Source organism: Mytilus edulis, chromosome 2 (genome assembly GCF_963676685.1).
Source record: "Mytilus edulis chromosome 2, xbMytEdul2.2, whole genome shotgun sequence".
Lineage (NCBI taxonomy): Eukaryota > Metazoa > Mollusca > Bivalvia > Mytilida > Mytilidae > Mytilus > Mytilus edulis.
Genome location: NC_092345.1, coordinates 70,188,139 through 70,200,743, shown reverse-complemented (window position 1 = coordinate 70,200,743; position 12,605 = coordinate 70,188,139). Strand labels below are relative to the sequence as shown.

The 12,605-nt window shown below is 32.3% G+C and overlaps 1 protein-coding gene across 3 annotated transcripts in view; it reads left to right on the top strand.

The window, feature by feature from the left end:
- The window catches only part of LOC139512798 (secretin receptor-like), a 106,454-nt gene that overhangs the window by 36,579 nt on the left and 57,270 nt on the right, over nt 1–12,605 (top strand). The window contains exon 2 of one of the 3 annotated variants that reach the window (XM_071300717.1): nt 7,865–7,957. The exons of 1 other annotated variant lie outside the window; for it this stretch is intronic. In XM_071300717.1, the coding sequence (XP_071156818.1) occupies nt 7,955–7,957 (3 nt within the window). In that variant the 5' untranslated portion in view covers nt 7,865–7,954. Of the gene's footprint in view, nt 1–7,664; nt 7,958–12,605 lie in introns of all 3 variants that reach the window. One more of the 3 variants, XM_071300716.1, reaches the window with a different exon arrangement.

The window sequence follows — 12,605 nt, the reverse complement described above, 5'->3', positions numbered from 1 at the left end:
CTATAATTTGGTTATGATCCTGCAATATAATACTCTATAATTGAACTAGATAATAAACATTTATCGAGTTAACTGTGGTAATGGATCTAAGATAAACATCATAGAAGTGGTGGAAACAAGGGATGTTGGGCGTATTTTTTTTTACACGAGACTCGACATACAAACACAGAATCTTTTCAGGAACTAGTGGGTTGGGTTATTCTTTACTTCCCTTTTTTTATCAATCTCAGATATTTTCGGCCTTGACAAAATGAAACTTGATATTGCTAGCAAAATTGAAGCAAGTTTTCGATGTAAGTCCGAAAGTATGAGAACATAGGCGAGTGCCGATTTGAGAAAAAGCCTCTCGTAAAGGTTTTTAATTCACCTATCTAACACACAGCTAATTTTGGTATCAATTGAAAGAAAAACTTTTAGAGCATACGATTTGGGTGGTCGTCAAAGTTCCCTATGGTTACGTTTCTTGCAAATCTCACGAGAACACAGACATGTCGAAATACTTTGGATTATACAATGACATTTAACATTGAATATATCGGCATTGTTGTAAATATGTTATTCATTTTTATCTAAGATAGCTTTGACTACATTCTAAAAAGACATAGAATCCAAAAGAAAGAAGATTTTAATGAAAAATTAGTTAATTCAGACGCATCTGTCAAACCAACCCTAAAATGTAAAAACAAATGCCATATTTGTTAAGATTGTCAATGGCAATGACTTATTAAAACTCTCATATGTTTTGTTTTTATAAATTCCATGTACCTTGAAAGATTGCGACCCACATTGAAGCACAATGATGGATATTAAATGTTTGACGACTTCTCTAAAATCTGCACGGTATTCCGGATATGTATCGTGTTTATCCCAGACACTCAAAATTTATATAAATCAAGTATCTAATATGCACAGTTTACATTTTAGTTGCCAAAACACAAGTCGTGTTTTAACATATTTCTAAATGAATATTCGTATATGTGTTAACGAAAGACCATTTTAAGCATTACTAACGATATTGCCATGTGATATGTAAGCAGCAGACTGCATTTTGTAGAATAGTATATTCTTAAATATTATCATAATTACTCATCATGGGTGAGTGGCCAAATCCTGTGAAATGTGCGCCATCTCCAATAGAGTGCGGTCGCATGTCCATTAATTGGCAACACTGTATAATATGTAAAAATACTACACCAAAGACACTGAGTATAACAACCTTAATGAATGCTGTAAGGCAAAGACAAGATGATGTGTTTAGGTTGTTTTTGAGTAAGGTTGGTCCATTAGATGACATTATTATGAACGACATAAAATATCACAAAACTTGTTACAGGACATATACAAGCAAACACAAATTCCGTCTCCATCAAGTCGTATATCTGCTGCAAAATTCCAGCAACAGCAGTCTGAAGCAGAAACTACAAGTTCATGTTCATCTCCAAACATCCTTACTAGATATAGGCTAACACAAGATTTTTTGTGTTGTATCTTTTGTAAAAACAAGACCTTTAAAAAAGATCGAAAACTTCATCGTGTTTCCTCGTCTATGAGGGTTCAAAGCCTTTTTGAAACAGCAACTAAATATGCTGCCAATGAAATGCTCTCTCAAATTGCAGATAAAGATTTCACATCAAATGCTATAAATCACTCTGGTTGCATAACAAAATACCTTTTGCGAGAAAAAGAAATTAAAGCAGAAACCAATGAAAATAATACTGGTACCATGTACGATAAAACATTATCCATTTGTTGAGTCTATAAGCGAAGAATTGTTCGTTCACAAGATGGTGTTCTCCTTGTCTAATCTCCTTTCTAAATATAAATCATTTCTTCCAGAAGACGTATCATCTAAATACACTTCTTATAGACTTCAACTTAGATTAAAAAATCACTTTCGAAAACATATTGTTGTAGATGTAAATCACGGCAAGGGGAGTCTAACTTCCTATATAGTAGTTCTCTCACATTTCCCGAGGCAGTTAGAACTGCTATTCGTTTCAAGGCCGAAACAAAGTTTACTTAACTGAAGATGTCTGCGTGCACTTCAAAAAACGACCAAACCGACGAAAATCAAATATCGTATTCAGCTGCTTCAAATCTCAGACGTGAGATTAAAAATGCCGTTGTCCCTATGGATACATATCCTTCAGTTGATGAAATGTCTTTGTCGAAATCACTAGAGACCGTGCCTTCTGTTTTGACTGGCTTTATAAATTGGCTTATCGATGACTCATACAGCCAAGTAGATATTGAAAACCATTTATCTGACATTCCATTTGAAAGAATAAGGAAAAGCTAAGCTTTATCTGAATGCATAGTTTGATTGCACAAAAAAGCTTTATCACCACTATACATTGGCCTTACATTTCAGTTACATCATAATATGCACGGTTCGAAAGCTTTGATCGATACATTACATTCGCATGAAGTTTGTGCATCATATCATGAGGTAAGGCGATACCTTACAAGCCTTGCGTGCTCTGAATTATCTCAAGTTCAAATCAATACATTCATTCCCAGTGGAATTCGCCAATACAACGTTACAGTCTCAGTCATACATAAAGGAACTGATAATGTCGACATCAATGCTGAAACAGTTGATGTAAAGGATGCTTTCCAGTCAATGACAAGAGCGGTATTCCAGGTATGTGAGGAAATAAATGGTGAAACTGAGCATCTGGAACACCAAAAAATTGCTCGAGGTCGCATAAAAACCCTGTCAATAGACGAGAAAGTATTTTCCCTTACCACATGTGCTTCCTTTACAAAGCCGAAACAAAGAGCGTAACCTAAACGCAAAAGTGACGTTTATTAAGAGCACAAGTTTGTTGCGATTGCCACCAAGCGAATCTGCATTCAAAGAACATGTTTTGCGGTCATGTCTTCAAACAAAATTTTGGATTTTCTCACATCTCGATCACCCAAATCCTTTGTCTCCTTATGAATTAGTCCGATATTACTCTGACGTCAAACGGCTTTTTTTGCCAGACAAGCTGGGCCCATGGGACGTCAGAGCTCGTCCCATATCAAAAAGTTGATATTTGCCCGTCCAAAATAAATGCGCTGCTTCTTCGCTTCTGGTGCCAACTAACGGCCTTGGAATTATATAAATCGGGTATCAATTCATTTTTTATTTATCTCTTCATTTAGTAAGCTTCATCTACCTGCGACCCTTTATTTTCTCATAATTAGACAGATATGGGACGAGCTCTAACGTCCCACGGCCCCAGCTTGTCTGGCAAAACAGCCGTTGGACGTCAGAGTATTCTCAGACTACTTATGAATACGGATGCTAAAGAGTTCACATGGCCCGGATCCAGTCTACTTTTTAGGCATGATGACATCCGATTTCCTGCAAGATTTAATAGTTTCTTGCAAGGGGAAATATATATGTAGCAAGTCGAGGAGTTGCTGAGAGCAGCAGATGTATTGCACTGAGCTTTGTCTATGTCAGGATAGCAAAATATATATTCTAAAGAGAACATCGACCTCGGAGATGAAATGAATGACGATGATGAAGATTAAAACGATACCATTGACTAACAAAAGAGCAAAGGAGCAAAGGAGCAACATAAACAACCTTGCTAGTGATCTTCGACCTTGACGTGGTTGGCAAGCTTAAGACAATTAAATCATAATGTTTTTATAACTGTCGAACTAACATTAGACCAAAATAACATATATTTTTAACTGTGCTGTAAACATGGTAAATATGCGCTTTAAAGCAGTTTTACGATATGTTTTGATATAGTTTTATCAATATTTTGTCGTTATAAAAAACATGCTAGGCGATACATTAGAACTAAGAAAACTAGTTATATATGTTATTATTATAAAACCAATAGAATTTGTGCGTTTTCGATGCAAAATTAAATATAACCGAGCGTTTTGCGTCAATGCTCGTAAAAAAATATCATTTTCACAAAAGTACGAGATTTTTTCTTTTTAAACACTTTCATTTTAATTTTATTTCAGAAACAAAAATTAGATAGATTATAGTTTATCAAATGATATATTTCTTATTATATTGCAGATGATTTTGTTTTTAAACTGCATTTTTCGAAACAATATCGTCAAATTATGACTTATATTTTTTCCCTTTTTTCCCGTTTTTAGAACAATGTGACCATTTCCCAATTTGACGACCAGGCAATTCTGAATGTACAATAAAAGACCTTTCAAATGATATATCATATAGCCGTGTGTTAGGTAGATGCATTAAAAACCTTCGAATCCTTGTTTTGGCGCTCGCCTAACAATTAATATCCATGATTATAAAATCAACTGTTCATGACACAAATAAAGTTCTTTAAAACATGTACCCTTTGTAGGTCCCTTGATATAGTTTGGGTCGTAAAATGAAATAATTCAATTGGTAATAGCCAAATAATGCGCGAGAAACCTACATGTCTGTTTGGTTTCAGTGTCAATTATAAAATAACTATATAACTTAGCATTGCAATCTGCTATTTCATCTCTAACCATATCACTAAAGTGCATAATAGATATAAAGCACTAGGGTGATTTTGTTTTATTTAAATGTACTTTTGAACATAGCTATTATCAATGAGAAATTGTTTATGAACTGAAAATATCAGACCAAGTGGTATTGAAAAACCACTTCAGTGTTGTAATAATTGCATATTTAAGTCTACTTCTTTCTGACTAATTATTACTGGCTTGTTTTGAGTTCTGAAAAAAAACCGTTTATCTTATTCTCTGAATGTAATTAGTTTCTGTTAATGCGATAGAGCTATGATATAGTCCTGATAATTAATAGTGTTAACAAGTGTCATTTCCCTATACAATATGCTAGTTAAAGCATGATTTTGGTAGTGATGAGAAATGATGAAATGCGATTTAAGATATGTTTCCGATTTTCAATATTAAATTTAGCTAAATATATGGAATCAAACACAAGTCTGCCATCTATCGGTTTAAATGTTTGTCAATGACCTGCCCTTATGTTTTAGTTCCGGGAAAGTGGGACTGCCTTTGTAACGAAGATATCATAGGTGTCATTCTATGTTGTGATGTTACACAATGGTATAAGGTTAGAATAAAGCTTGGAGCCTATTAAAAAGTTTAAACCTGCTCCATGCATGTGTTTGCACCTGTCCTAAGTCTGGAACCTGATGTTCAGTGGTTGTCGTCTGTTGATGTTGGTATACAGATTTAACCGTTGGTTTTCCGGTTTGAATGGTTTTACACTAGTAATTTTTGGGGCCCTTTAATAAGAATGTGAGGTGAGAAATCTTAACCAATCAAATATCAACTCTGTAAAAGAAGAAAATCTGCGTATTGTCTATCAGTTATAAACTACAAAAAAAAATCCTATTTGGTCAATGGTGTTTTTAGATCTACATTTTACAGATATAACTGTATAAAAAATCATCTTTGACGGCAATAAAAACTGTAAATGATTGTAAAACGAGGGAATATTGGTTTTCATCAGCTAATCAAATTTGGCGTTTCAATATAAATAATATTCGGAACTGACAATTAAAGCTTGATTAATTGTATCTGGTGCAATTGTTGTTGAAACACTACTGTTCACCGTCAGACGGTGCCCCTCACATACTTTACATATTAAATAATCTATCGATTATTTCTGTACTGTATTTCTGTTCATAAATTATTTCAATATGATTCCGTCTATTTTTGTTGCAGTGTTTAGACTGAAATTATTTACCAAGTAATACAGACTATTGATGGATAGTTACATTGTTACATGAAACCACCTCATTCGGCAATGATTTATCTTATCGAAAAGTGCAAAGAGATCTTCAGCTCTTTCACAAAGATGTGTTGTTATATAACATCTGTGATATCTATAAATAAATAACCCATATGTTTTAGAATATTGTTTAGAACTGCAAACGTTCGGTGTGGATGAATTGTAAAAATATGAAGCCATAAACTTATAATGCTTAAAGGTTTCTCTTCGCAGATATCTAATAAAAGTTCTCAATATTATAGATATGACAATGTGCAAATGTGTTAAATTATTGCCATAAAAAACTTCATTTAAGAGCCAACATTAACATGTTAAACATACATTTATTTTCTTGACAAGAACAAGTTCTACTAATTTCAGGTTTCCGATTGTCAACTTTCCTTTTCTACGTAGTAAAAGAAAAGCAACACTTCTATTTGGAGTGTAGATCTGCCTCATATTTCTAAAGCGTGCATTTCCATATTTTGACTACTTTACCGATTATGTCTGTTTTGTTCACGCATCGTTGTAAAAATAACGGAATTTGATGCGACTGTCATCAAAGTGAGAGAATTAGCGCTATAAAACAAGGTTCAATCCACCATTTTCTACATTTGAAAATGCATGTACCAAGTCAGGAATATGACAGTTTTTGTCCATTCGTTTGATGTGTTTTATCCTTTGATTTTGCCATTTGATTAGGCACTTTCCGTTTTGAATTTTCCTCGAAATTTTGGAATTTTGTGATTTTACTTTTTCCTATCATGATTTCCTTGATAGCGAAATACTGTTTAATTGGAAACTTTTAAACCAAAGGTCACAGGTGGTAAAATGAAAGACATCTCTAACATAAAACGCTAGCACTTTTGTCTTTAACGCTTTACTTATGGAATGGATTTTTCTAATTTGGGTAACCTTAATGTTAAAATATCCCAAGATTTGTCAAAGATACATGTATAAGGCATTTGCATCTAGTGTAAATTGAATGTAATGATTATCATAAGATTTGCACATAAATAAACTATATACTTAGTATCATTAGAATATACATATTGTGACAACACCACAGCCAAGAGAAAAATACACAAAAAAGCTTAAGTCCATGACACCTAACAGAAAAATTAAATTTGTGCAATGCAAACTAATCGAGAAATGAACAAAACCAGATCCTGTAGAAGGATATGCAGTTACTTCAACACTTGCACCGGTTACTCACTAAAAGTCAGATACAGTGTATGTGATGGTGCCGTGCAAAGTAGGATTTTGTCATATCTTGATCAAATGTGACGACATTTGTTATCTTTTGGCTCATTTGTATAAGCCTCAAAAGAGGGTCGAAAGAGACCAGAGGGATGGTCAACGGTTTTCTAGTGTCAGTGGGGATATAAAAACATCATATATCATTTTTTATTTTTTTATTTAGTAGAATCAGGTATTCGAATCAGTAGCGGTGTCACGGAACATAAGTTCCTTCATAATATAAGTTCCAAAAGGAAAAAATATTCTGCAATATTATTTCCATATGAATAAATATTACAGTATATGTTCATAACGGAATAAATAGTATAGAATATTTGTTCCCACAGGAATAGGTATTATGACATTGTTTATAACAAAGTTTCCAGTGGAACTTGTGTTAGGCGGAACAAATATACGGTGACAGTGGATCAGTAAACGATTTATATTCAAAAGACCTTTTTTAAAGTGGATTTAAAAATTGCTATCAAATTAAACTGTGAGAATTTGGTTTGATGTTACTAGATTGGAAAATCATTGTGTTAAGACTCCTTTAAGGTTTGCTGATTGTCATGTAAGAATACCTTTTTGTCCTTTAAATGGCAAAGTCGATATTATGTTTAAACTAGTTATATAGGATGTTTTCCTGAAATAGATTTACATTTGATTATGTGCATGTAATATATTGCCTTTTTTGTATTATATTTTGAAGATTATTTGCTGATACGTGATTAGTACAACATTCGAACATTGACCATATGGAACATCAAGAAATATTTCCGAAGACTTCTCACATAATTCTATCTTTTATCGTTGAATGATGTATTGGAAGATATAATAACTTTGTTTGTATGGTCTTACGAAATATTACAAGTTGGTGCTGCATACTTGACATAATCACACTGAAATTAGTTTGTAGGAAACATCATAGTAACAGCTACTACTCAACAAGCAAAGTAGGAATATCAACAACTATAATGAAGTCTCAACAATAAAGTTACAATGGTAAGTGCAGATATTTCATTCTTTTTGTTATTGCATGCGTTGTTCAATGTATCAAGATCTTAACACTATATGCCACCAAAGGAAGGGATCGGTTTGAAAGCATTCGATAGTAAAACTTACCTAGATCTAACCCAATTTCATTATTATAGTAACATTCATTTTGAAAACAGTATGTTGCCAATAACCTCTCGTTTTTAAAAGACTATTATTATTTTGTGATGTGATATGTAAGGTTTATAGGCACTAGCCACACCATAATTTTAATTTTAATTAGAAACGTTTTATGCCTTTGTAGTTTTTGTGCTGTTTTTTTGTTATTGTTCTTTACCTCATCGTCAAAATTAAGAATAGCTAAACGTTAATGAAACAACTAAACATTTTAGTAAAATAACTGCTTTTAGGATGGAAACTAAGAGTATAAACACTTAGGTTTAAACAAAAAAGTGTCGTTCAGTCTATCTAAACTCATTATTGGCATAGACAATGTCTTAACTTATAAATCAAAGTCCTGATGCGAGATACAAAATAAACTATTCTTGTAAATATTAGTTCTATTTAGCCTTGATATGTCTTGGAAACCATAAAAAGAATAATAACGTGGAAAGACACCGAAACCGAAAGGCAATGTTTTAATGAACTCATCCTATAAAAGTTAACAAAAAGGATAAACAACATAATTAAAGTTAACTTTACCAAATGGTATATTACCGTGATGTATTAAAAATACAAAACTCTACAATTTGAATTGAATACCAATGTATGGTATACAATAACATCCTGATCATACATGATACTAAATCTGGATGAAAGTCTTCGGTTTTAACAAAAGATACCCTGAGGAAACTTATGCCAATATCTATGGCAATATAATAGTTTGCTGGTTACTAATGAGGTGTCTAAATCCTCTAAGAAAACAGACGTTCCCACTTTTGCTTTTATTGCACAATTATGATGAAGGTTATACTAACCATTGAATTGTGGATAAGATATATTGGCCTTTTTTAAAAGAAAGTAATGAATCTGGATTAAATAAAGAAAGCAACTATCAATAATTATACCAAACTTAAGTTTATCCTTATAATCTTATAGCACCTGCTAATACCGAGATCGTTACGTATTTGTTACCTAATATTTTTTAAACAAATCTGGCTGTTGTATATGAATAAGAAATAACAGAAACGGAAGAGTTTATAAACATCTTTTGTGTTGAATTTGATCAAAAAGTAAAAGTAAGCAATGATGTTCTTGGTTACCAAATAAATAAACATTGTTCATTACTGCAGCTTTTTGTCTCTTGACGTTAAACCAATAAGGTTTTTTTTTTGGGGGGGGGAGGGGGGGGTTGATATCACAGTGTAATAAATTTCAAAGAACTGTTTTAAATGAAATCGCTGAATAATTGAGAATGGAAACACAGCGACAAAATTCTGCACCATGAGGTAGGCTTCAGTTGGTCCCTTACTACAAATGTGTACCAGTTTAGTGAAAATGGCCGTCATACTAAACTCCAAAACATATGAGTGAACTAAAATTAAAATTAATACAAGAATAACAAAAAACAGGTGCGAAAATGCGGCGGGATTACACATGTTTAGTGAGATCGCAACCCTGCTACTATACCTCTAACCAATGTAGAAAAACAAACACACAGCAATACGCACAATTTCAAAGAAATCCGGGTCAGATTTCAGAATAAGTAACAAAACAAACTGAACACAATTCCAATGATACAAAAATTATGAAAGGACTACTAGCAGTTACTGATATGCGAGCTCCAGACCTCAATTTAACCGATTTAAAGATTATGTCTTAATCATAGGAAGAAAATAATCCGTACCATGCCAACAACTGGTTTTATAATACATGTGTCAGTTTCGATACAAAGACCTCATGAGTAAATCTATATTAAAAGCAAAATATTCTTTTTAGTCGTTTTGGGGCGATTTTGAGGTTGTCATTTCTTAAAACACATCGCTAAAATAAAGAGCAGCCAAACGTTATAAACCACTGAACATATAAGAAGAAAGAAGCTTTCCTCTGAGACCTATATTGTGAATCAAACCATTTGAAGTTATATGTAAAACGCTATAGAACGAAAAAGTTGTGTTGTGTTGTGTTCTGTTGTTTTTTTCTTTTTTTCATTGAAACCATTATGATATAAAACATATTGTACGAACTTCAAGAACGTTCTGTGTGGTTTGTGACAAAAAAGTTATCATCCAATCTATACTCGTTATTTGCATTGATATTATCTTAATTCAAAGATCCTGGTGAAGAATACAAAAGCTTAATTCGATTTATGCTTGCTTTGTCTAGAAAACAATGAAAAGTAAAAACACAAAAATACAAAACGGAAAGTCCATAATCAAATGACAAAATCAAAAGCCCAAGCATATCAAACGAATAAATAACAACTGTCATATTCGTTACTTGGTGCATTTTCTTATGTAGAAAATTATGGATTGAATCTGGTTGTATAGCTAGTTAAATCTCTCACTTAGTTTAAACAATATTTGTTTTCAAAAAGTGCACAAAATATAATTATACAATATAAATAAAGGGATTAGGAAACAAGAAACACTTATATAAATCTGTCTCACTTGTATTACAATCGCCTCAAATTTAATTATATTGACAACGATGCGTAAACAAAACACGTACAATACCGCTGGCGGGCTAAAAAATGCAATGTTTATTTTATTTAACGTTGCGTCGTTTGTTTTCTCTTATTTTTTAGTGTAAATTGACATTGCGATAAGACGTGTCACGGTACTTGTCTATCCCTAATTCATGTATTTGATTTTGATGTTATATTTGTTTTTCTCGTGGGATTTTGTCTGATGCTTGGTCCGTTTCTGTGTGTGTTACATTGTAGTGTTGTGTCGTTGTTCTCCTCTTATATTTATGCGTTTTCCTCATTTTTAGTTTGTTTCCCCGATTTTGTTTTTGTCCATGGATTTATGAGTTTGAACAGCGGTATACTACTGTTGCCTTTATTTATATAAAAAAAATCCGCTATAAGACCAGCAGAGACGTAAATTAACAAAGGAATTAAAAACAACAAGGAGTGACTCAAGTAGTAAAAACATTTAAAGAGGAATACGATATTGTATGACTGCCAATTAACAACGTTTCATCCAAGTCACAATGTGTAAAAGGTAAACCAATTTAGACCAAAGTACGGCCATCAACACGGAGTCTTCAATCCCACCTAACAGTAAACTTTACATACAGAGTTTTTATCCTACTGTTATAAAGACATCTACCATTGAAATGACATTGCCATGTATGGTATACAATAAATCCGGACCAATTTCATACTACCATATGAGGATGATAATCTTCGGTTTTAACTAGAGATACTCTGACAAAACTAACGCAAATATATATGTTGCAATTTGATATTTTGATGGTGGCTAATGCGCTGTCTATATTCTCTCAGGACACAGACTTTTGCTTTTGTTGTACGATATAAAAGGTTATAATAGGCAATGACTTATGAATAGGATATACTGGCCTATTATAAACGAAAGTAATGATTGAATCTGGATTAAGCAACTATCAATAATTATACAAACACTTAAGTACAATCTTATGATCACATAACACCTGCTGGTATCTAGAACGTTAAGCAGTGTACTTGTTACCTAATATTTTATAACAAATATTACTGTTGTAAATGAATAAGATAAAACAGAAACGGAAGAGGTTATAAACATCTTGCATGTTTAATTTGTTCAAAGAGGAAAAGTAACAATGATGTTCTTGATTACAAAATATAAAAAAACCATCGCTTATAACTGTAGTGTTCTGTTTCGTAATATTAAACAAATTATGATTATGTTTTGGCTTATATCACAATGAAGCACAGTGAAAACAATAACTTCTGCTTGTATAAAGTCATTGTATCTATTTTAAAAGGATTTGTGGATTAGTTAATTAATTTGCACATATTATATATAGGAAAATGTATATAATTAAGATATATAAAAGAACAAGACCAGACTTTTTTATTTTATTATAACGTTATCATATGGGCATATTTCCTGACATTGCAGAAAAATCATGCCTTTTCTAGGTGTATAATACTTGTCAATCGTTAATCAACTTGCAAACAGATACAACTAAAGATGATAAAGTAATCGTACAAAATATACAAATGTCCTCATGTTTTGTTGCCATGATACATGAAAAGATCAAAATTATAATTTTATTTTATTTTCAAAATACCCTTCACTACTTATAGCAAGTCATAAAAGGTCAATATTAAAAACATGTTTGCATGTACATATATAGCAATCACGTGCAATTTGATTTTTGTAAGTCTGTTGGATTTCATATTGTAGGTTAGAAAGAATGGTTATAATCGTTTTTACATCAGAATCGGTTTGTGGATCGAATCAGTCAACCTTATGGTTCATCAATGTTTCACGTTCAATATTTTATGACTATACTTTTGAGTTTTAATGCAAAACTATTACATTTTATCGTTGTCTTGATTTAGTGGTTTGAATGACAAATGGCAATTATTGACCACTAAAAGTTTATTCATAAAATATTGGTAGCATAGAAATGGTACTATTCAGGATTGTTAGCAGTATGCTTAAACCTTTACAATATTAATCGCAGTAATCCTCGTTGTGAAAAT